The sequence below is a fragment of the Filicampus tigris genome, chromosome 15 (assembly GCF_054856515.1).
Source record: "Filicampus tigris isolate MCC_2025a chromosome 15, RoL_Ftig_1.0, whole genome shotgun sequence".
Taxonomy (NCBI): Eukaryota; Metazoa; Chordata; class Actinopteri; order Syngnathiformes; family Syngnathidae; genus Filicampus; species Filicampus tigris.
In genome coordinates, this window is record NC_141231.1 from 12,510,340 (window position 1) to 12,536,642 (window position 26,303).

General features: G+C 43.3%; 1 protein-coding gene and 1 long non-coding RNA gene across 2 annotated transcripts in view; both read left to right on the plus strand.

The window, feature by feature from the left end:
* Positions 1–17,969, plus strand: part of LOC147135564 (uncharacterized) — a 40,608-nt gene extending 22,639 nt beyond the window's left edge. The window contains exon 3 of the long non-coding RNA XR_015089854.1: positions 17,801–17,969. This is a non-coding gene — a long non-coding RNA (uncharacterized LOC147135564). The remainder of the gene's footprint in view (positions 1–17,800) is intronic.
* A 2,657-nt stretch (positions 17,970–20,626) lies between these two features.
* Positions 20,627–26,303, plus strand: part of LOC147135565 (netrin receptor UNC5D-like) — an 88,625-nt gene continuing 82,948 nt past the window's right edge. The window contains exons 1-2 of the mRNA XM_086053630.1: positions 20,627–20,773; positions 20,883–21,036. Of these exons, the coding sequence (XP_085909756.1) occupies positions 20,943–21,036 (94 nt within the window). The 5' untranslated portion in view covers positions 20,627–20,773; positions 20,883–20,942. The remainder of the gene's footprint in view (positions 20,774–20,882; positions 21,037–26,303) is intronic.

Sequence of the window (26,303 nt, forward strand, 5' to 3'; positions counted from 1 at the left end):
CCCCTAAAGACAATTTAGGGTCTTCAATGAACCTAGGCTGATTTTTGGTGAAATGGTGAGAGAAGTGGGGTTCACCCTGGACTGGTCACCTGTCAAACGCAGGACACAAATAGACAAACAAACATTCATTCATCGCTATGAACAATTTAGATACCTCATTGGAAGCTAACCTGACTTTTGGTGAGAGAAGCTGGAAGTCCTGGGCTGGTCACCAGTTTTTTAACTTTTGAAGCCTGCATCTGAAACCCTGTTCCTGGCATGGAACCCTACTTCAAGACCCAAACCATGTCTTGAAATCCTTCTTTGAAACCCTAACTTTGTCTTGAAACACTAATTTAAAAGACTAACCCTTGTTTGAAACCCTGCTTTGAAATCCCCTGCGTCTATCTCTCTTGGTCGTCCTCTCATTTTCCTCGACAGACCTCAGTCGTCATTTGTCGCTAGGCAGAACTCGTAGCGCCCAATTTCCAATAAAGGTGACGAAAATTCATCACAACGCAGCAGATTGTTTGGCGTTTTTCTTATCGGCATCATCTAGCCGCGGCCAAGCGATCGCCCCGGTGTAAGCATATCGCTTCTGCTGGACCATCGATCTGTCCATCACGCTGCAACCTGAGTGGTCGCCGCAGTGGACGGCGGAAGAGTGACATGTTTTATTATTAATGAGCACAATGTGCACGGACACCGTGTCTCCAAGCAAAATCAACCGTGTTCCACTACAGTATAAAAATCAAATTGACTTACTTGATACCCTAATTTGAAACCACAACCCAGTTTGAAAACCCTACTTTAGAATCCTAGCCTTACTTGAAACCAACCACAACTTAAAACCGTAACATCTACAAGCAACATTAACTTGAAACCCTAACCCAGGTCTAAAACTGTACTTTAAAACCCTAACTCTTACATGACACCTAACCCAGGCTTGAAGCCTTAATTAGAAACACTAACTTGAAGCACTAACCCTGGCTCAAAACCTTACTTTAAAACCCTAACTCTTACTTGAAACCTAACACAGGATTTTAACCCTAATTTGAAACCCTCACTTGAAATCCTAACCCATTCTTAACACCCTACTTTAAATCCCTAATCCTTACCTAAAACCAAACCCAGACTTGGAACCCTACTTTTTTAACCCTAACCCAGTCTTCAAACCCAACTTGGAAATTCTAATTGGAAATCTTAACCCCGATTTAAAACCCTAAACCAGATTTGAAACGTTAATTTGAACCCAGTCCTGAAATCCTACTATGAAACCCTAACTTGACACTGTAACCTCAATTTGAAACCCTAACCCAGGTTTAGAACCCTACTTTTTAACTCTAACCTTTCCTTAAAATCCTACAATGAAATCTGACAGTGACACCCTGACCCCGGCTTGAAACCTTCAATTCGAACCCTTGCCCTAGTTTAAAACCTTTATCCTGTAATGAAACTCTAACCTTGACCTAAAACTCTTATCAGCTTCGTAAACATTTGTAATATCTGCGGACTCTGGAAAACAAAGTTGTAATCCTCAAGTTGTTAGCGATGTTCCACTCAGAGCGCTGGCGTCCCACTTTTCTCCCACCGCAGCGGAGCGGGCGAGTGGTCGCTCGTGTTGGGGGAGCAGCGGTTTGTTGTCCGCTTCAGACGGTCTATTAATAAACGGACAGGCTCGGTGCAGCTTTGCGCCTGATGGCGTCGCCAAATAGAAAAATTCCCAGGCGTGCGCGCTAAGCCTCAGAGGCGGCGTGTTGCTACGCTGCTGAGCTGCGATAATCATTTTCATATTCATATTGTGCAAACTGAAAAGTCAACGGCCGCTCGCCATGCCCGTACGGGTTCATTTCAAGTATAAAAGCATATTCATGTTTTTTAATTTTTTTTAATGTCATCTCAATAATTGTCTGTTTTGTACTAATGGACATTGCACTTCAATTTGAATATCATCTGTGTCTTACTTTTGATATTGTCTCTGGTTTTATTTTATTTTTCTGCCGGCCGTTTGTTGCTAGGCAGAATTTACATGGCCTCGAACATACATGCCCAAACAGCCAATGAGAAAATTGGCACACAGGCCCATTTGAAACTCAAACCCCATTTTGAAATCCTTATTTGGAACCAAAAACCTTGCTTGAAACCTTACTTTGAAACCCAAACCCTTTCTTGAAATCCTAATTTAAAACCGTAACCTTGACTTGAAACCTAACTGTGGGGACCATATTGTGTTTTGGGTGTTTTTTCTACTTTGGGGTGTGTGCTTGTGTGTTGTGCACGAGCCGGGAACGCGGACGCTCCACTTTCACAAGTGATTGGTGGGGTCACCAGGGGGAGTGGTTTTACTTATTAGTAGATGCACTCACCTGTGTGTAGTGTGTGTTTGGTGGATCTTGTGGTGGGGTGAGAGCGCGTGGGGAAAAACCTTTTTGCTGACCGTGAAACGCTACTGTAAACGCACTTGCGAATTTAGAAAATGTCAACGGACCTTCATACGGTGGACAGAGCTGTTCCGACTGAAAGAAAGCTTACGCGGCAAAACTCAAGTAAGTGCCTGTCAGTCTTTCCAATACTGTGGATTCAATTCAATCAAAAACATCCAAGCTTGCAACAGCTGGCGTGCGCGTCACCGATTCACAACAAAAGCCTAATTTGGAACAGAAATCCTGGTTTTAAATCCTACTTTGAAAGCCAAACCTTCTTTTAAAACCCTAATTTGAAATCATAACCCTGATTTGAAAACCGACACGAAAACGGTAACCCTGTTTTGAAACCCTAAATTGGAACCAAAAGCCAAGCTTGAAACTCTCCTTCGAAATCAAAACCCTCTCTAGAAGCCTTAATTTGAAATTAACCCTCACTTTAAAACCCTACTTTGAAATTTTAGAAACAAAATCCTACTTTGGAATCAAGCCCTCTTTTCAAACCCTAATTTGAACCCCCGCCCCAGTTTTGCAGCTTCCCTTTAGTGTTTCCTCTCTTTGTCATCCTTTTATTTTTTTGTCTGGCGTTTGTCATCCATTTGTTACCTAGGCAGAATTCAGAGTGCTCGGTCATATACGGCCAATCAGAATATTGGCATACGCAGGCCACCGCCACTGAGCTTTTTCAACAAACACAAACTTGTGAAATTTCATTCCAAAAATGGATTATGATACATAAAAGTGGAATATTAGCTCTGTATTAAGTATAATAAAATGGATATTGACAGGTATGCTGCAAGTGATGCAGACTGGCCGCTTGTGACGCCTCATTGATATTATTTGTTCCTTTTTTTTTTTTTTTCGGAAGTAGATGAAGCCCTATTGGAATCATTTAGTGGGGATTTGAGGCTTGGCTTCTCCTGCAGCCTCGCGTGCGGCTGAGCGCGCCGCGCGGCTACCGCAAGCTAAATAAACAAACGCGCTGTTTGAGCGTTCCGCATCGAAGACCAATCTAATGAGAACACGGGAGCAACGCGCGCGCGAGCCCGCCCGCCCGCACACGAGCAGCCCGAGTGAAGCCCGCAGACGGCGTGTAAATGATGTTAAAACAGCAGCAAAATGTTATTTAGCACTCAGCATTTTGCTTGTTTCCTGCCGCCTTTTTTCTGTCTCCCCTTCCTCCTCCCTTCTTCATCCTCCTCAACCTCCTCCTCATTCTGCCTCCACCTCATCTTCCCCCTCTTTCTCCTGCCTTCCCCTTCCTCCTGCCTCCCTCTCTTCTTCCTCCCCCTCTTCACCTCCTCTTCATTACCCTCCGAATCCTCACTCTCCTCCTCTTCCTCTTCTCCATCTGTCCTCCTCTTCTTACTTTCCTCCTTCTTACACTCCTGCTCATCCACCTTCTGTTCATCCTCCACCTTCTCCTATTCCTCCACGTCCTCACTTTTCTTCCCCTCTTCCTCCCTCCTCGTCCTTATCCTGTTCCTCTTCTCCCTACTCATCCCCCTCTTCCTCCTCCCCTCCTCATCTTTCTTCTCCTCCTGTTCACTCATGTCCTTCCTCCTCCTTCACCGCCTTATCCTTCTCCCCCTCCTCTTTTTCTTTTTCCCTCTCCTCCTCCTCTTCATATACCCCACCTTCCTTCTCCTCCTTTTCTTCCTTCTCCTCCTCCCTACCCCTTCTTCCTCCTTCTCGTCCTCCCTCCTCCACCGATCCTCCACCTATTCACCTCCTCTGCATTCTCCTCCTTATCCTCACTCTTCACCTTTTCTTGCCTCTCTTCTTTCACCCCCTGTTTACTCATGTCCTTTCTCCTCCTTCACCGCCTTCTCCTCCTCCTATTTTTCATTTTCCCTCTCCTCCTCCACCTCCTCTCCATAAAACCCATCTTCCTTCTCCTCCTTTTATTCCTTCTCCTCCTCTTCCCCCTTCCCCTTCCTCCCTCCTCCACTGAGCCTCCACCTATTCACCTCCTCTGAATTGTCCTCCCTATCCTAATTCTTCACCTTTTCTTAGCTCTCCTCTTTCACCTCGACCTCCTTCCTCCTGCTCATCTTGCTAGTTCTCCATTTCCTCAACCTCCTGGCTTTCCTCTTCCTCCACCCCGTTTTTCTTTCCACCACCTCCTCTTCTCCTGTGCATCATCACCCTTGTCTCTCCCCCATCCTCTGCATCCTCCTCCCTTTGCCCCTCCTCCTCACTTGAAGGGAAGCTTTATAATCAAAATGAACATGCCATGCTCCTTAATTACACAACTTCATTAATGTTTCTCATGTGAAGTGGAATCTCTACTTTGAAGCCCTACTCTCAAATCCTAACCCTGACTTCAAACCCTACTTTTGAATAACTACAAGCACAAGCTAAACAAACTTGGGTATAAAAAAAAGCTTGCATGCTCCTCCTCCTCCTCTTCCTCCTCCTTCTCCTCCTAAAAAAAACGCCTCATGATGGAGATGATGCATGCGTCCCCTCACTTTGTGCTCGTTCGTCGCCGGCTTGGCTGCTGCTGCTTCATTAATGGATTTAATATGCGGATAGCCGGCGTTGAATGTAAAAAATCCCAATGAACGCGAGCAGAAATGAATTAACGACATCACATCATGTCAGCACCTGAGCACGAGAAAAAGGAAATAAGGACGGATAGGCAGTCGAGTCCATTAGAGACAATTCGGTTGGAATCTGTGATTAAGATGTGCGCTGATGAACGCGAGGATATTACATTATGAGCGTGGTGTGAATGCCAAACCGGCGCCAATCAAACGCGGCGATGGGGCCGAGCCGCCGCCGCTGCTTCCGTTTGACGTATGCGCTCCTTGAAATTCATCAGCACGTTATTCGGGACCCCCCCACACACCCCCCACGTCCCTCCTCCTCAATTTAATTAAACCAATTCAGGCGCGGTGGAAAAATTGGATCGGTGCAGTGCTGTGGAACAAAGAAGCAGGCAAGGGAAAGAAGGCACTGCTGATAAAAGTACGCGTACACGCACGCACACGCTGGCTGACGGTTGCCATGACGAGCTTAACTGGTGCACGGGAAGCGGGGAATAACTACTTGAACTGGCAGAGGTGCTTCAAGTTGTAGCACAAGGAAAGACGGTTCTCGTTTCGGGCTCTCATGTAGTTCGCACAGGTGAGGCGAAGCGACCTCGGGAAAATATCGACAGCTTGGAGAAACCTCAACAACGGCAACTTTAACAAAGTGCCGTACATGAAACAAAACGCAGTAATTAGAATAATGCAAAAGTGAAAATCGTATTTGGGCCGTAGTCAAGAGGCGGGGTGAGCATTAGCTCATTTGCATGAGACATCACATCGCCGTTGGTTAAAAATACATCCAGTTTAATGTGATGTATGGAACAGACAAAAAGCGTAAGCACTTGCTGAAGTCTTTTTAGTTTGTTCGCAAGGTTCGAGCAAAAACAACATTAGTCATGGACCGCCAGGATGACGAATGTTCCCGGTCTTCTTCTGACGCAGCTACCTGGGTGCTTTCCAGTCGGAGCAAAAGCCCAAAGACGTGAACAGATTTGCGTCTGAGTGTAAAACACCTTTAACGTTGTCCCGTCCACGTCTTGCTTGGTCGGTTGAGTTGAATTAGTTGAGTAAGTCAATTCAAAGAGCTGGTTACTAGCGTGGTGCATTTTTTTTTTTCGTAAGAGTGTTTTAGTAAGTGTGTGAGTGACTCAGTCAGTCAGTGAATTACTTGAGTCAGTTTGGTAGGTGAGCAACTTGGTTAAAAAGGTTGTGTTAGTTGAGTAAGCTAGTTAGATGAATGAATTGGTTGAGGGAGTGAATTAGTTGACTGCATTGGTTAGTTGAGAGTTGATTATTTCCAAAGACGATTGAGTAAGTAAGATGATTGATCGAGTGGGTTAGTTGAGTAAGCAAGTAGTGTATGTTGAGTAAGTTGAGTCAGTAAATTAGTTGACTAAGCTTGTTCGTTTAGTATGTGAATTAGCTATTTGAGTGAGTGAGTTAATGAGTCAGTTGGGTAGGTGAGCAACTTGCTCAAAAACGTTGTTAGTTTAGAGAGAGAGTAAGCCAGTTGGACAAATTGGTTGAGTGACTGAATTACTTTAGTTGGTTAGTTGAGAAACTTGAAGTTATTTGGTTTGGTAAATGGGTGGGTTGAGTTAGATAGTATGATGACTAAGTTAACTGAGACAATCGATTAGTTGAGTAAGCTTGTTAGGTGAGTATGTGAGTTAGTAGAGCGAGTAAATTAGTTAAGTGAGTCGGTTGATTGAGTAAGTTGATTATTTAGAAAGCGAACGAGCAAGCAATGGAGTAAGGTTGAGCAAGTAAGGTTGAGTAAGTTGTTTAATCAAGTTCATTTGAAAAGGTTTAACGTAAGGGTTAATTCGGTGAGTGAGTTGTTTAGTTCATTGACTTTCTTATTGAAGTAAATTAGGTGACTTAGTTGGGTGAATGTATTAGTCGGGTGAGTTGTTTGGTTGAGTAAGTTGTTTGAGTGAGTTAGAAAGTTGAGTGAGCTGGTTAGTTGAGTTAGTTGAGGTAGTCAGTGAGAGAGTTGAGTAAACTGAATTACATGAGTGACAGACTGACTGACTGAGTTGGTGAAGTGGGTTAGTTGAGTGACTTGGTTGGGTGAGTTAGTTGGATGAACGGGTGTGTGCATGAGTGAGATGAGTAAAGTTGGATTAGAGGGGTAACCCTAACCCTTAGTTGAGTGAGTAATTAAGATGAATTGTTTGAGAGAGAGAGTGAGTTGGTGAATAGAGTGAGTGAGTGAGTTAGTCGAAGAAGTCGGTCATTTGCGAAATTAGCATTCACATGTGAGACTTGGTCTGCTGAGCAAGCATCATAGTACATCGCCACGTTTGGCCCGCAATGCTGAAACATGAGCGCGTAGCCACTCATCATGCTGCCACTCTGCGACGGGCGTGCGCGCGCGCGCGCGCGTGACGTTCCTCGCCAGCACAAGGTCGCCGTTTGGAGGCGACTGCGGTGCCGAAGGAGACGGATGAGGGAGAGATTCGCAGAGGCAATAGGCGGCGCCTCGTTGCTGACGGATGCTGGCTCTCGCCCGCCTTTTCGGAGCGCTTCTCTCCGCCTCGCATCGCCTCCTCCCGGCCACGATTGTTTCATCGAGCGGCTTTAAGTACTTTTACTGCACGAGTGTGAAAGTGAAAAGGTCAAAGGCTGTCGGCCGGACGCCTGATGAGAAAGTGCAAAAAACAAAGCGATTGGAAAAGTCAACCTTTACATTCCTACACCTTTGTCAATGCATGGGCAAACATTTTGTGACAGGTGAGTGAGTGAGTGAGTGAGTGAGTGAGTCAATCAGTTGTTTGATGACTGAGTCAGTTAAGAAGGTTACTTGAGTGACTTGGTTGACTGAATTAGTTGAGTAACTTTTGTTAGTTGAGTTGAGTAAATTATTTTTGGAGTGAGTAAATTAGTTGTTTGATGAGTTAGTGATATCAAGTGGGTAAGATGAATGAAGTAGTTTGATTACTTGAGTGAGTTAATTGACTGAGTGAATAGTTGAGGGAGTTCATTGTGTAAGTGAATAAATTAGTTGTTCGGTGACCGAGTCGTTTGAATTACTTGGTTGAATTGGCAGAACTACATAGGAAATATTGGTGTACAAATGTATTTTCACTTCAATTTCATCAAGCTTTTATGTTGGGGAGGAGCTAAATTTAGCCTGGGTTATTAGTGGAAGTTATGGAGAGCCTTACAGATGAACTCATCTGCGAGCCATTCATTTTTAAGGGTAATGTAAGATGCGTTTGAAATGATATTAAATCGTCTCGTGATGGCAATTTGTGTTACATTTATGTCTATCAGCATGGGCAATTATAAAAAAAATTCAGGGGGGTGTCAATGACTCGCTGTTTTTGAAAATTGGCCCACAAATAGCGTATTACTGTAATTATTTACATCTCATCAATATTTATGAGGTCCGCCTGGTTTATTCCCCTCTCCTGCTGTGCGCTCGGCTCCACAAGTTGCAAATGGAATCGGCGGGAGTCTGGTAGTTACGGCGGATTCCCGGCGGACGCGAGCACATCCATCAGGCGTTTGACTCCCGCCGAGATAGCGGCGTGACGGATGGATCTAATGGATTGATTTAAGCCGGCGCTCACCCGCCGAATAAGTGAGCCGGTGCCGCGAATAACTCCATGTGATGCGTCGTGCTCTTCTTCCCCTCCACCGTCAACTTCATCCATCATGCCGCTCCCCTATTGGCCCGCTAATGCCCTCCCCGCCCCCCACCCCCCCTGTGACTTCCTGTGTACGCTTTATTATTTCATATTAAGACCAGGCCTTGACACCTGCACCTCTACAGCCCATTTGTTCATGTGAGCTCTTGTTATGCTGACAGATGAAACCACGCAGTGCGTGTGCGTGTGCGTGGCGTGTGTGTGTGTGCGCGCGTGTGTGCTAACAAGCATCCTCCTTATCAATCTTGCTTCCAACAAGCTGCCTCATTGTTGACGGAGTGCACTGTTCACCTCTCCGGCCTCTCCGTCTTTTCGTCACCCACCGACTAGATAGCTACATTAGCCTTAGCTGGGCTCCTCTGTCTTTCACAGACATTGAACATTAGACCATAGACGACTAGAGCTTTTCTGTCTTGCTCAGAGGTGAGTGAGTGAGTGAGTGAGTGAGTGAGTGAGTGAGTGAGTGAACTTAGTCATTTTAGAGAGTGAGTGAACTTTAGTTAGTCATTTTGGTGAGTGAACTTTTGTGAGTGAGTGAGTGAGTGACTAGTTATTTTAGTGAGTGAGTGACTTGGTTTAGTTATTTATGTATATGAGTTAATATATGTAGTTATTTTGTTGAGTGAGTGAGTGACTTTGGTTAGTCATGTTGAGGAGTGAGTGAGTGAATGAATGAGTGAACTTGAGTTAGTCATTTTGGTGAGTGAGTGGCTGGTTATTTCAGTGAGTGAGTGAATGACTAAATATTTTAGTGAGTGAGTGAGTGACTTGGTTTAGTTATTTATGTATATGAGTTAATATATGAAGTTAGTTTGGTGAGTGAGTGAGTGACTTTGGTTAGTCTTGTTGGTGAGTGAGTGAGTTAGATTAGTTATTTTGGGGAGTGACTTGGTTTAGTTATTTATGTAGGTTAGTATAGTTATTTTGGTGAGTTTAGTTATTTAGGCAAGTGAGTGAATTAGTAATTTAGTTGTGTGCGTGAGCCAGTGAGTAGGTTTATTTATTTGATGGTTTATTTATTTAAATGAGTGGGACAGTTTTGTTATCTTGGCGAGTGAGTGAGTGAGTTTAGTTATTCGGGTAAGTTGAGTGAATTAGTTTTGAGTGAATTCCAATCACGTAATTAATGGTTTCCGTCGTTTTGTTCAAATTAGTCAGGTCTCATTTCTGTCTCGACTTCTCGTTAGCAGAGTCCCAAATCTCTGACACCCGAGCGTCCCTGTCCCTGCCAAAGCTCTCAGCTCGTTGTTTGAAGAACGAGCGCCGCGCTGATTGTTGGCGACAGGTGACTGCTCAACTTTGGGTGGGAGCCAATCCTCACCGCATCTGCACCTCTCTCTTCCTCCCAGCTCAAGGTCGGTGTGGAAAGATGGGGAGAAAGTGCTCTCCGCCACTCCCACAGGTGCAATTCACGCCAACAGAGAAGCAAAACTGATTTCAAACAATGTTACACTCACCTTTTAGTTAGGAGAACACTTTTGTCCACAAACGTCAGTCAGCAGAAAAAATGTCCTTATTCAGATTCTTTATACAAACCCTACAGTCTCAAAAGCCGCGTGGCCGACCGTGTGAAAGCAGAGTGGAAAGCCAGGACCAGGTTGAGAAGTTTAAAATCTCTGTGAAGTGTAACTAAAGATGTAATCGAAAGTATATACAGTAAAATGAGTCCTGAAAATTGTGAAAAATCAAGTCCTTCTCTCCACTCTAAAGTGCTGCGGGAGTGTCCGCTGAAATGGTGAAATTACACCCTGCTGGAAAAATAGATGCTGTTCTGTCCAACATCTTTTTTATGCCTACAAATAACTACATGTTTGAGCTGTATCTTCAAAAAGTCAAGAAAGTGTATCTGCTCAAAACCTCCCGTGGTTGGAATATATCCCACCGGCTTGTTTTGGGGCTTTTCTAAGTGCGACAATGAGGCACTCTAAAGCGGCCATTTCCAGCCTAAAGGCCCAGTCCACATTGTAAAGTCAGACTTTTTAAATCATTGAGTGACATACGTGCACTCACGGTGAACAGCAGGGCACTCGAAGGTGGAGAGTTGGAGCGGTGACACACGCCAAACTCCAAAGTTTGTCACTAGGCACTATCGTAGCCACGCCCCCCAAAAAATCTTAATACTATATTCTACAATCAAGTGCTACGTAGACCTCAGTCTTTGCACAACCTTCAAACATATTTCGAAACAAATCTCTGGATTTATTTTTACAACCTTTTTTTTTTTTTTTTTAACACCTGACAATTAATTCTGCCTCCCTGTTGTGTTGAAAGCTGTTGGGTGCGTTGTGAAGAGTACTCACAGGCAAAGAGGAATTGAAGTTGACCTGCTAAATTGCCCGGGTTCATTTTTGCCTTGATTTAACACAACGGAGCGATAGAAGTGAATCTTGTGTGTTTTAAAGTGTACACCCTGGTCCCCAGGGGCATAGCGCCAGAAATTTTTCAGCGGGATGGTTAGGGTGACACATCATCTCACTGGCCATAGGCGCGGGCACGCACGCGTGGGCAGGTGCATGAAATAAAGTGCGCAGGTATTCATAAACTAGCTGAACGCACTCCATGCACAAAAGCAACATTTTGCTGAGCTTAATTCGCCAGATAATCAATTTCCTTTGCCATTGCTTTGCTTCTGTGTACGATTTCTGTGCACTTGGATCTCATGCACTGATTCACTAGCTAACAGCCAGTCGTTGCTTCTTACATAGGATTGTTCTTGCTTGTCTTATTAATGTGTTTGGCAAAGTACTGTGAGCATTTTATTTCATGAAAGCATGACTGTGGGTGTTATGTTAAACTGTGACTTCTCAACCATGTATCACCTGCCATGGCGTGGAAGTAATGATTTGGATTGAGACTGACTGTAAGAATACAGCGTTCTTTTCTAAATTCGGGTCCTATTAGAGTTTTCATTCAGATCATCATCATTTATGGGCATTCCGTCATACTGACGGACACCCATTTTGCTGACGGACGACGGGACAACTGCGTCCGACAGTGACCGTCTGTCAGTCCGTCATTGAAGGACCGTTAGTCGGTCACTGGTGGATGCCTGTTTTTCTGACGTTTTTGCGGGCGGGGGTCGGGGACTGACTGACGGATCAACGGACTTCTGACCGACCGACGATTATAATTCAGTTGGTCATGACAAACCGTCGAATGAGGGACGGCTACCCTGGCCGCTGACGGATGACTTTTGCAAAATGCCCAACTCTGGTAGTTGATATCAATTTATAGTGGCAGAGTATTAAATGATCTAAGGAAACTGCATTCATTTGAAAATGGCAGGAAAGTCACAGTTATCCACATTACCCCCGAGATGTCCGCGCTTTCTGCTACCCGCTTTCCCACAGCTGCCACCCCGCCTGTCTCTGGATACTCCCCCTGAAGCTGTGAAATTTGCGGGGCGACTTCAACGCTCTGTGTGTGCCAGTCACGCAGAACACCCACCTGCGAATTCCCCGCTTTTATTAGCGATGTGAAAGGGGTGCGTTGCATGTATGCATGCAATGCGGTCGATTGATGAGCAGCTAATGAGGCCTTTGGAGATGGACCAAGAGGGGAGCGCGCGACGCGGCACGCAGACAACAAGCGCACTCTGACACGCGGCCACCGGTCCGATGTGACATTTCGGCAGAGGCGAGCGTTTCGCGTCCCTGCGCTCTTGATCACGTTTGGTGTTTTGTTTTGCAAAGCGGCAAGAAGAGAGATTTGAGCTGGGAACGAAACAAACAGATAATTGGTCTCCGAGGACCCGACACACTGAACTGAACTTTGCGGCGGGAGATCTTTACGCTGTTTTAAGATGTACGCAGCCGGAGGCGTCGCTGGCAGAGGGCCTGGTTTTTTTACAACATACACACACACACACACACACACACACACACACATTGTCCTTGTAATGAAAATACACAATATCAAGCATGTTTGTCCTGAAATTCATTCCAGCTTTCCAGGAAATTTTCCACTCAAAACGGCTAACAAGCACAATAACGCTAGTGTTTGTTTGTGAAGAGATGGTGACGCCTTTCACGCAGTTCTCCGGCAAAATGACAATTGCCAATATTGTGCCTCACAGACAGACGGCGACGTGACGCGTACAATAGTTTACAGACAGCAACAACTACTTTCAACACAACAGCGCAAGAGATGGGATTGTCAGGTGTTAAACTCAACACCCGTGTCTTGGCTGTTACCTTTCACACAGCCACCAAACCCGCCTTCAGCTTCTGATACAACCTCTGAAGCTGGGAATTCATTCCGCGTTGGGTCCTTTCACACAAAACGGCGGGTGTGAAGTAAAACGGCTTAGATGAGTCGTTTGAAAAAGTGGAGAAACCAGACTGACAACCTCAATTAAGCTACTGCTTTTTTTTTTTTTTTTTTTGTAAAATTACAGTATCAGATGCGTAACAGTTGGTCAGGTGTTGATACGTCTGTGCCTTTTCATACGTTACCACCTGTTCTCACTCTATTACTCACATTTTTTTTGCTCCGGCATTTGAAGAATCCACTGTGGACGGCGACGGACAGCGTCGTGACTCAAATGGACGTTTCCGCGTTTTACTTTCAACTGTCAATCAAACACTTGAAACACTTGATATTCACGTCACTCACCACAGGAATGAAGCAGCCAGTGTCCTCCTCGCTCCAAAAGTGTTCTTTTGTGCAGCGTCTCTGAGCTTGTTTACGTCTGCTTGTGTATTTCCGGTGGTGTTGCGTTCCAAACACGGCACATGCAAGCACTTCCTGTTCTACAAAGACCAGGATTCCATGCGGTTGAGCATACGCAATGTCCCGTGCAATCGGGGTATTCCGATCGCGTCTGTGTTCGTGCGCCGGGAGTATCTTTGCCTTTTTCGCCCAACACAATCCCCGCCACCACCATCTTCTTCTCTATCCACCTCCCAGCCGTAATAGTAAGTACAGCATCTTATTTTTTTTTAATGTATTTTATTTATTTTTTTTCAAATGAAGTAGGGCTGTTCGATTTTGCCTAATAAGAAAATCCCGATTATTTTCTCTCAAACCCGATTTTACGATTACGATTTCTTTGTAAAATAAAAAAAAAAGAATGAAAAATTAAGTATTTTGAATGTCTTTTATTTAAACTTAATTTGTCTTTCTTTGAACTCATGCCAGTCAATTTAACTTAATACACACAGAACAATCCATTGGGATTAACAGCATTTTATTTACAAAATAGATTTCGGATCTGTTCTCAATTAAACCAATAATGAAAGAAGAAAGCGCATATACCATCTGAAACGAAATCATCAACATGAGTCTGTAAACCAAACAGTCTGTCAGCAAGTCATTTTGGCAACCAGCTAGTGACTAGCCTTTCACCTTTCTCCCTGGTCTTACTTAAACATAAGTGCAACAGTGCAAAACGGCTCCCCAATAAAATACGGACGCATAGTCCGGCTGCACCAGAGGTCCGTTGTAGAGGAGGAAAAAAAGGGACGCCTTTCAGACGTTGAGTTAATTGCTCACGAGCTCACACACTACACTACAGATCTATTGCCCGATTTATTAACTAAACACTCACTTGCCTGAGCAAAGGTAGCAGAATCGCCGGAAGGTAGCCATGGATGCTATTGTTGTTGTTTTCGGACCGCGCGCTCATAGGAGGAAGCGGAAACGCAGAGGAAACTACGGTGGCTTAGCTACACCAAAAATAACAAAATCGAACGTGCTGATTTTTAACATCATTTTATCCAGAAAATTCGGTTTCGGTTCAAAATCGTGTAATCGAGCAGCCTTAATATGAAGTATTTGATGTAAATTTCGACTTGCACGGAAATTCGGGTTACATCGCCAGTGTTGGAAAGGAACTCATAAGTCGAGGACTTCCTGTAGTTTTAATCAATGAGCCGATTAATTGATCATCTGCTAAATATTTGAATAGCCCCCAAAAAATCCATATCGGTCAGGCCCATATAAAACACAATCACTTGCATTATGTGATATGACAGGGATGGGAATGATGAACTGCACTACAGCTGCCGCCATACCAATGATACAACCACGGAAGCTGAGAAATTCCCGGGTCAACTTGACATTCCGTGCTTGTGTACCGTTCACGCCGAACGGCGATGGAATCGGAGGCCCACGTCCGCAGCGGTCCGATTCGTTTACGGGCGAGCGCGTTTAAATCTGGACGTCGTTCCCGGGAGGGCGACACGCAAGCGGGTAGTTTTATTTGCGTGCGCAGCAGGCCAGCACCCCTGAAAGGCTGCTTCCGTCTGTCACTTGTGTTTTATACTTGACCCGCGTCATTAAACTTACATCTGCAGGCTGTTTTGCGCCGCACTCGCCGAACATACAAACAAGCATGTAGTCATTCCTATTCCGCGTCTCGCCCCGCGCGTGTGTGTTTCTGCTCCCTCGTCAGTTCCTGAGACCGCAATCCCGGGCCTCGCCAGACCCCTGATTGGCAGTGCGGATAAAAAAAAAAAAAAAAAAAAAAAACAGCGCCCCTGCCAATCGGCAAAGACGTTCATCTTATTCCTCCACCTTTACGTGAATGTCAGAAGCTTCGGGGCAAGATTAGCGGAGGGGTTTCAGGGGGATTCCAGTAAGTCAATTTTGGCATTTGATTTCCATAAAGTGGGAGGAGTGCTTCTCTGCGCACTCCACGGGAAAATGCCTCTGAGCCGACGTCGGCGCCGAGAACACAAAGCCGGGATGCAGTGATTTTGTATACATGGAATTATATTATGGATAAAAATGTCCATCTATAGAGCCGAAGCGCCAGGCAATGAGACTGAATGAGAGGAGCACTGTACTCTACATGAATGATAAATAGTATCTATGCACATGTAGATGGAACAGCAGCAAGATTAGTATGCAGTGCGGTATGTAGCAATGAAACCTATATAGGTGTCAAAAATAGTCCATAAATAAGCAGTATGACAAATACACGCATTTACAAAAGCAAACGTGAACAACGGCAAGAATAGTCGGCAGCGATCTGCGTCAGAAGCAACCAACCATTGAGTCGACAACATTTTTTGGTCATTTATTTATTTTATTGGAATTTTTTTTTTTTTTTAAATACGAAAAAACCCAGTCACAAAATCCAATCAGAAGAAGGAAACCTACGTGGGTAGGAGAAAAGAACAGCTCATGAAACGGAACTCAAAAATCCCGAGACCTCCTGCATTATTCGCAGCTCTGCTTCACGCAACCTGTTGTGACTTTGTAAGCTTGAATGTGCTGTGCTGCAACTCCAAATGGTTCTTCAAATTGAATGTACATTTTTAAGCGAGATAACACTTTGTCAGCAGGAAGTGTAACCCCTGGCAACCAATTAACCACGCCCCCTGTGCATATACAATGTACAGTGTATAACTAGGGAGTATGTAACAGATGCTATATAGGCAGTATTGAATGTAGACCGCGGTAAGAATAGTCAGCAGCATTGCATGTAGCATAAAAAGTATGCACATACCTGTAAATAGTCCATATATTAGCAGTTTAAAGCAAATGGTATTATAGTAGTGATAAACTAGACCAGGAATGGGCAATTTAAAGCACCTTATGCACTTTAAATGAACCCTAAACAGTTGTTGTGAAGAAGGAAAAAAAACTGTTTGTGTACTTTTGAACTTTTTGCCTACTCTTGTCTGCCTTGAAAATGCTGATTTCACTTGTCAAGTCTTGTCGTTCAAGCCCAAAGTCAAGCCTTTGGAAGTACAAGTCAACGTCAAGACGGGACTTTCATTTTCAGTTTCCCCAGAGCACGTTCCAAGCCAAGTTCTAAAATTGCCAATTAAAGTCTCACTCCATTCAAGTCATGTAACTCGAGTAGCCTACCTCTGCCATAAAGTATGATCCCCAGCCATCCAGGTGTCCACCAGTGTGTGTGTAGAGCGAAAAGACCCTCACGGTGACTTTATCCCACTTTGTCCTCGAGTTCAGCAACGAGAGAATTCCCGACAACAAAAAGTGTTGGCGGAGAGCGACTCCCAAGGGTCTGATTAGCTCGGTGGACCCTGGCCATGTCACTGGGATGCTCTCTGAGGCTTGAGCCCATATAGCTGAAGGCCCATGGCGCACACGCACGCACACGCAGACACACACACTGTGGATCCATTACCACACAGAGTGACACGCACACACAAAGAGCATTACTCCGACCTTGAATTCAACCGACGGTCATTTACACTGTAAAAAGAAGCACGGGAGCACATAGAGGCGCAGCTAGAGTGGGTTCCTCTTTTCCTTTCAATTGTGATGTACTGTAATTGCAAAGAGAAGTTGTATAAGTCACTTGAAAGCAATGAAATGTTTGGCACATCTGAGATTTGATTTAGAAAAAAAATTTGAGGGCGTGTTTTTATTTTTTTTTAATCAACATGATCATCGTCCTCTTTGGCTTAGCAACGATTTTCAAAGACTGCAAAAATCAAAGCGAAAGCTAAAATGAATTGAAAAAATCTTGGGAGCAAAAATAAATGCCGGGAAAATGTCCGTTTGCGAAAGAATTGCAACCTTTAAAAGAAACACTGCCATTAAAACACTTATTTGTTCATAAGGATATGCCAGATGTTGTCATGGTTCTTTTTTTGCCTCTATTTTGCCATTAAAACACTTTTGATGTCATATTTGTCCACAAAAGGCCTTAGAGGGTCAATTTTGCCATTAAAACACAATTTGCTCACAAAAGGTGAAATCAAACCTTGGAAGTGGTATATTTTGAGCAATGAAAACAGGAAAGTATTAGTCTCCTACAGAAATGTATAGTAAGTTAACAACTCTAATTGAAGTTGATAAATTGTCTCTCATATCAATTCATTGTTGTTTTGTCTTTATTTTAACGTAAGCATAACCTATCACACCAAAACATTTATGTATAATGAATCTGATACTGTTTATTGTAATATAGATTAGTTTGTTGCTTGTGGAGGAGGACCCTGAAAAAACCATCACATATTAAATCGCAATCCCAATATTGAAGAAGAAAAAAAAAAATCATAATTCGATTACTTTCCAACATTGGAATTAAATCCGTATATTTGTTCACAAAACGACAATATATGATACTAAGACCTTGTGTTTCGTCTCTACTTTGCCATTCAACCACGTTGAAGGCCACAAAAAAACACATTTGTCCTGAAAAGGTTCTATTATGCCTTTAAAATACTCTGTATTTATACGAAAAGGCTACATTAGTACGTGACATTATGTTTTTCGTCAACAGCGCGATGCGAGCATACGCTGTGACACCGGGGATGCTCCGTTTGTGCAACGTGGCTGAGGAGGAGTTTATTATTTACCAAGCGGCGACAAACAGACGTGCCTATGAGCAAGACCTCCCACACGACACCTCGGCCCGGCTCCTCTTCTATTATCTCGCCCAAGGCCGTCCAAGCGCCGCAGAGGCAAGGACGCGCCGCCTAAACGCTTCTATTCACATCTTTGTGAGTTTAGAAGGACGCGAGGCGGCCGCCGATGAACCCCGCGTGGGCCCAACGCCTCGCCTTTAAGAATAAACACAAATGTCAGAGATGTTTTATTGGCTGGGAATATTTGCCGTCTTTGGAAAATGACCCCGCCGAGAGCGGCTCGTGTTTGTTCTTTAAAGCCCTTGTTTGCTTGCTGCTTACACATTTTTATGGACCAAACTGTCTTAATCGATGCGTTAATCAATCAGGGGTTGGATAGAGCCTGAATCTTAATGAAAGCCATTTTGGACCATTTGATTTTGGAATACTAATGCGATGCTTAATATCATGATATCACAAATATGGCACATTTGGCCAGGAAAATATTAGCTCCAATGCAATATATATATACGTAAATATATTATGTTTTGCCTCAAAAACAATTCATTTTGCCACAGTTACAAAAAATAAATACATCGCACCACAACAAAACACATTTGTTCGTAAAATGTTGGATACCAAGAAAACACTGTATTTGTTAACTAAAAGGCTACATTAGTCGATGAAAATGTTATGTTTTGCACAGGAGAAACACTTTGGCAAAGAACTTGGTGTTTTTTTTTACGGAGATGTAGCATTGTGACAATAAAACACTATATTTGTTCGGAAAAAGTCTGAGTACAAAAAGGATGTCCTTCCCATAAAGTTATAGTTCCTAACTCAATTGTAATGTTTTTCGATTGAAGCTGCTAGCATATTTCGAATGTAGCCTCACTTTGCTCTTCGCCCCATCTCACATCTCTAGCATTCAAAATGTTATGTTTTGCCGCAAAAACATTCTCAAAAGCAAAAAGAAACCACAAAAAAAAAAAAAACATTTGATATGGCATTCAAATGTAATATGTTCTCCACAAAAACTGCCACTAGGCCATGTAAGAGTTTAATTTTGCCATTCAAACACTCCCAAGCTATTTTGAGCCATTATTTCTCATGTGTCAGTCATGTGCTGTCACCGAGCTGCCACATGACAGACGGGTACTGCTGGATGATGTCATCAGCGAGACAAACGACATCATCTTCAAGGTGAGCGAGCGAGTGGGCCGACGCGGCTTTGGCGGGACAATAAAACACCGACGTTGCGACAAAAGCTCGTTCTGTCGTTCTCGCTTCGGCGGTCTGCTCAATGGCCTCGAGGCCGTCGCTGCCCGGGGCCGTCTCCCTCCCCGAATATTTGATGCGTGTTTCTGGCTACCGCCAGAAATATTATCCCAGGATTGACCTGGCCTGACCGTACACGCTCTGCTTGATATGCTAATGAGGTTACACAAGGTTAAGCCATATACACTATACATTTCCGATACGTTACCACTTAAAATAGTGGCTAGTATCGACAATAATGATATTCGTACGGATAAAGTGAAATAAACACAACACCAACGGAAATAGACGCAGTAATCTGTATAAACATGACAACCAGTAAAATATAGGCGCATATACCTGTCGATACTCAAAAACACAATCGCTGATACATACATCGACACTAATATATAAAAAAGCCTCGTATCAAGTAAAATAGAAGCTGGTATCGGTGCATTGAAAAACATTTTGAGTGAAATTGAAACTAAAATTTAAAATCAATGAAATTTAGATTTGAATTAATGATAGGTGATACCACACTTTTTTCTAAGGATCCGGTACAACACACACAAAAAAATCACGATAAGTAAAATAGAGGCTGGTATCACCGATACAGATACCGACATCAATTATAATTGAGGCTAGTACCATAAAGACTGACATGGAGACGATTATATTGAAAATCATGTTACTTAGCTTGTCTCGCTAATACTTAAAAGGATTTTAATTTACAAATGACGACACCAAGTGAAGTAAAGACTGGTATTGCCGATATTGATACCAATACATTAAAAACATTAGCAAATAGAGTAGAGGCTGCTATTGCTGATACCCTCATAATAATTTAAAGATATCCATCCGTTTACTCCAAAACAGGAAATTATTTAAAATAAACAGTGCATTAAATGCACAAACATAAATTGTTGACTATTCAGTTACTGGTTTGGTTCATAACATCGGTCAGAAAATCTGCAAAAATGGTGTTTTCCAAAGTAAAAGCTGACGTTGCACGTCTTATTTTCTTGAGTCAAAGATAATCAGTCTCTTTTCATGGATGGCTACAGAAAATAATATTTATTTTTGAAAGGCTATAATCTGGACAAGTTTCAGTTAAACAAGGTCTCTAAACGATTAATCAATGATCATAGTAGTTTCAAGTAATTAGATTTTCAATTAGTTGTCGATTAATCGATTAATTGTTGCCCCTCTAATAACACATTAAATCAAGTAAAATATAAGATGGTATCAGGAATTCTGATATTGCATCAATATTTTAGTATCGAAGTCTAATTTGGCAATAAATACTTTTGTTTCATGAGTCAATATACTCACACCAACTAATTTGCGTATTGCATATTTTTTTTACATGTACAAGGACTTGTGAACTCGTGTGTTTTGAATTTAACCCCTCCACCTTATTGATCATTGGACCAATCAGCAAGCAGATGCTCATTAATTAATAAGGCAGCAAACAACACCACGTGACTCTCTCTCCCTCTCTCTTTCTCCGCGTGGTGTCACAGTGGAACTCTTCCTCCTCCTCTCTTCTTCTTGTTCTTCCTCTTCTCCTTCTTCTCTCCGCACTGCGTTACAACCGCGAGGTTGAGGCTCGGCTCGGACAATTACACCAGCCTAGCCAGCCACGGGAATTTGTAATCCACATTACTACTCTTCTTTTTAATTGGTGGCTCTTTTTCCCCCTAGTATTTTTTTAGTCTCGCTCTCGCTCTCTCTCTCTCTCTTTCTCTTTTTCTTTTCAAGCTCACAAATGCGCGGGCGCAGGTGCGCATCACGCGGAGAGCCGCCGCGAACGCAGCCGTGATGGGACGCCGGAGGTCCGGGGGACGCGCGACCCTTGCCACGCCGCTGCTACCGCTTCTGGTCCTTCTCCTGCCGGCCACCGCGCTCGGCCGAGGTAAGACCCCTCAGAACGCCGTGCGCGTGCAAGTTACACGTGGAAGTTAGCCGACGCGTCTCCCGTCAATTACGATACCGTGGCTGGTCAATCTAAGAGTCAGAAGGTCACGGGTTCGAGTCCTGTAAGCTGGAAAGTGGAAACTGGTGGTGGTGTGGTGGTGATGCGCGTGGGCGTGTCAACCTGTGTGGACTCGCAAGTGTCAATCAAGCGCTTCCTTGTGCGGGTCAACAAAGTGTGACCGGTCACCTCATTGGGTGCAAAGTAAACGCGAGGAGGGTAGAACGATAGGCGAGAGGTTTGCCTCGCAGTTTTGAGGTTTTGGGTTCTAATCTTGATTTTGTGGAATTTGCATGGGTTTCTGTGATTGGCTGGCGACCAGCTCACCTGCGACCAGAATGAGGATAATCAGCATTGAAAATGGATGGCTGCAATCCACAAGGGCAACAATGCTGACTTTTTGATTGATGCAGGCAGAGAGATGTTTACTCATCAATATGTTTTGTTTTTCCAGCATTTTATCCCTCCCCGCCTAGTAACTATTAGAAAGGGCTCTTGATCAGATGCATTTTAATGAGATTGATTTAAAAATACTTTCTGTTGTTCTTCACTGCATACTCCTCATAAGCGCAAATCAACTGAAGGGCCTTTGATTGGTCACCAAGGAGATGTGCTGTTATTTTGGAACATTTCAACAGGAAACCGTGCACACATGGTAATCAATACATTTCAAAGCACGATGCCTTGTCAAATATAGGCTGGTGCCACTGATAAATATTTTTGGAAACGCAATACCAAGTAAAATGGAGGCTTGTATCAAAAAGAGTGATATCGATATCAATGCACTACAAACTATTTGTAAATTATGACATTACAACCAATCACTGATTTAGCATAAAATGCAAAAATATCTGCCAATCCATAAAATCATGTCAAATACAGAGGGGAAAAAATGGCACACCAAACACCGTAGAGTATTGACGATATGAACGTCGATATCAATACATTAAAAACACACATTCATGCGGAATACAGCTGGTATCACTGATATCATTGTTGATACCAAAACAGAAATGCTAAAAACAGCCGCATGTAGTGATGAAACTTTGTGGATGGATTTGCGTCACAACAGGTGTTTTTTGAGAGGCTGTTTCAAGTATGATGCTTGAGTTTTTTTTTATGAGGAAAACAGCTAGTCAACAACTATTAGTAGATTTTCAGGAAGTCATATTTTTCGGAATGCTTTTCTAGCTTTTGATCAATATGCAAGCATTGTTTTATGTCCTGAAAAACACTTTTGGGTTGTTGACGACAGGTGGCGAACATTCGCTTGCATTTTGTGGAACACTGAGTGAAACGCACGTATATATTTAAATTTTGTCCAACAATCTAAAAGGTCTTATCTAGCCTCATCTATGTAGCCTTATCTCTGCTGATTTCATTTGGTTATGACTCCAAAATCCGTGTAAAACTGACAACTATTATGAATGCATGGGGGGGATCAGCCACTTGCCAATGTTAGTATGAGCCTTAAGCTAGCAGACTAAAAGCTAAATTATAGGGTTGTTTTAAATACAAGTCGTGTATTTATAGTCTCCGTTTTATCTATAGTTCTATTGAAAAGCTAAACTGAGAGTGGCAATGAACACATTGTAGGCTATTTTTTTTAAGAAGACGACGATATACTTTGCCACTGCTGCTGTACAGTATTAATGTCTTAAGTTTGTGCTCGGAAGTCAAAGCATAAAAAAACGGGCTAACAAAAAGAGAAACTCGGAAACCGGGCTTCGTGTCTCAATGTACTTTGTGTATACACATTTTCGCTGTTTCTGGCAATGCTAGGTCCATATTAATAGTATTATGTTGTTAGCTCGTGTAGGCCAAAATGCACTAGAATGTCTTCTGCTTTTAAATAGCTACTTTGTATGGACAGACCAATTAATTGGCTGGCCGTTTTAATCGGCCGATATTAGCGCTTTTAAAATAGATTTTGCTGATTTTTATCTTTTTTTTTTTTCACATTAACACATAAGACACACAACACAAGACGGGGAGATTGATATTGAATCAAAAATGGCAAATAATCAGCCAATTTTGGCCCATTTTTCAGATGTTCTGTCTGTTTCATCTCTTCATTGTTGTAAACATTAAGAGACACATACAGAAGTTTTTATTCAATCAGTCGTCCGATTCATCGGTTATCACAATTATATTCTGCCAAATATTGGAATCGGCCGCAAAAAAAATCCATATCAGTCGAGCCCTACGGACGTTTCTGAGGATGTGAGATTTACGTTTGAGTCCCTGCAGATTGTGGAAAGGCTGGCGATGGAGGGTGGGAGTGAACGCGGCAGAAATAAAAGGGCAACGCGGCTGTGTTTTATGTTAGCTGCTAAATGACTTTTCTCGGCCCACGACTTTGATTGAAGCGACGTCGGAGCGGAGACGCGCCACTTGGCCACGGCCGCTCGCTACCGCTCGCCTGCTTGGCGGGAGATTGCGACGTGCTCACTTTCGCTCCTGCATTATTGAAGGGGAACACATTTCTCGCCGGGCAGGAGATGCTGAAGGGGGGAAAAAAGGAGAAAAAAGCAGCGCTCTTTTATGCTGATAAAGAGGGACAGCGGTGAAGTCCAATATCCATTGTTGCTTTATTTTGAAACAGGTCAATATTCATTGTTGTATTATTTTAAAGCAGATCAATACTGAAGCCGTTTGGCCTCCCTGGAAGGAGTGGCATTGATCAGAAACAATGCTTTTATTGTGAAAGTGACGTCATGTGACTGCCGGAGTTTCCTTTGTGCTTTTGGGTGATGGATCACAAGATGGTGATTCTTCATTGGTGCCATTGATATGTATTGTAAGCAGGACTATTTTTATACAAGTAATTAATAACTTGTGTAGTTTGTCATTTTATTTTGAAAAATGAGCAATCTTTGGGGATCTCCCACAACATTACAGTACAATATAAAATATACATCAATTAAAAAGACAATATAATAATCCAATATTGCATTCATATGATTATAAAACTTTAATGCAATCGTTCTCCCACACAATTGACTCACTATTTACAGATGAGTTTTTTTTTTTTCTTTAACCAGGTCAAGGTACCACTGTATTTAGAAAATAAGTGTACGATTGATGCAAATACACGACGCATATAATCTCCCCATTGCACTGAAATTTATGATTGGGAAAAATGACACAGTTTAATGAAAAAACACTGTAATTAGAAAATAAATCCACAATTCCAAATACACGATGCATATAATCTCCACATTGCACTGGTATGATTGGGGGAAATGAGACATACAATTAAATGACAAAAAACTTGCATGCAAGACGACAGTTCTATCAAGTGTCTCTTATTTCTCCTTAAGCAAGATCATATACACATGTAAACAGGCAGTTATCATCTGCCTTATGCAACTGGCACCACCCCAATTTAACATTTTGTTAAGGTATAATACAGTATCGCGGAGAGAGAGGAACAAGGTCTACGTTCTTATCCTTGCACTAAAAACATTCAGGTTTTTGGTGAACACAAACCTATTAACCCCACGTGCACTTCAAACAAAATGTCAACGGTTCTTGTGGGGGGGGGGATGACTATTTGTGTACTTTTAAGATCATTGTTGTAGTAGTTGAAATCATTAATGGCTGATAGTGTCTCGAAGCAAACTAGGCATGTGGGTTTGTGTTTAAATTTGGTGAACAGATAATCTGCTTCCTATTGTATCTAATTTGGCCCCGGCTTTCGTTCATGACCTGCTCGCTGTTCTTTTCTGATGTAGAAGTACAGTCTTGTCGTTGGAGGCGCTCTTGAGCGATGTTTGCCATTTAGCGGTGAACACCGTTATTACAATTTAAAAACGGATCCGTTCCGATAAACATTCTTATTTTCAAAAATTAATCGATGGCCGCCAGATGGGCATCCAGATGCCCACACCTGCACTAAAACAAAGATTATATGAGGTCATAATTAACGAAGAATACATTTTATAATACAAGACTTGTGCATATTTTTTTCATGTTTTAATCCAAACCGTCTTTTTACACTTGGATGGCAGTTAAAAATTTTAAACATTGCCTGTGCAGTTTTCAAATGCTGGCCTTTACATGATTTGCTATGGGGAATGTGACAGCAATATTTTCTGTAAACAGTACAGATTGCACAGAGCATTAGATAAGATATTCTGACTAATAGGCAAGCTGCTATTATGGTTATACGAAACCCAGAGCCGCTGCTCTGACCGCAAAGATACAATCGTCCGCCGTTACCTGGACACACGGGAATAACCTCGGGTAATGAGCCAGGTGCTGCTTCGGCGAGTCGCTATTATGTGCTCCCGTGCAGCGCGCTTCGCATGTGCGACGCCTCCCCTGTAATAAATGCCCCGGCGCGGTATAGAAAAGGGGAAAAAGCCTCGGAGCTAACGGGCCGTCCACAAAGCCATTCCACAGCGAGCTCAAGGACGCCGCCTCGGCGCCGTGATTCAAAGACCATATACAGTCGTGACAAATGTCCTGACGGAAGGGCGCAACGAGGCGGCGTTCCCGGGAAAAAGTAGCAGGCGGGGCGGGAGACGGATGGGGCGTCGCGGGGCGGAATGCTTAAAGCGTCGCTCGTGTTTGCCGGGACCGATCGCTTGTCTACCGCGCCTCCCATCAGATGAATGAACTCCTGCATGTATCACACACACAAGCGCATATTTAATAAGTCTGATCTCCGCTAAGGCCGGTTCATTCAGGAAACTTCTGTGAAGTTGACTCAAGGCGTATCTGCGAGAGCAGACTTGGACCCCAAATCTCCACTTGCCATTTGTGTGAACGTCAGTGAGTGACGTTCAAATCGATAAGTTTTCCTTTTTAGTTTAAAATAATTACATTTAATCCCCAGGATCCCGTACCGTACCCCGGCGAACGGAAGAACACATTTTAAATCCCCGTTGCGTTGTACTAGCCTTGTCCTAGCTAGTGCGACGCTAATTCGTCTCTCAGGTCCGACATCCAAGTTTGTAAACTCGCTTTTGTTGTTGCTAGGACGGCGTGAGATGCCAACAGCAAAGTAACGACAGAGGCGTTGTTGCACTGCTGAGCTGCTTTTATCGACTGACTGCATAAGAGTTGAATTAACCGCTCATTTGCCGGCCATATATTCCCATACACGCGCAGCTACTACCTGGTGTCCGCTTAACGTAGCGCGGGTGTACTTTTCATGCATGCGCACTCCCCGCGCGGATACGTCACACGTACGAAGACGT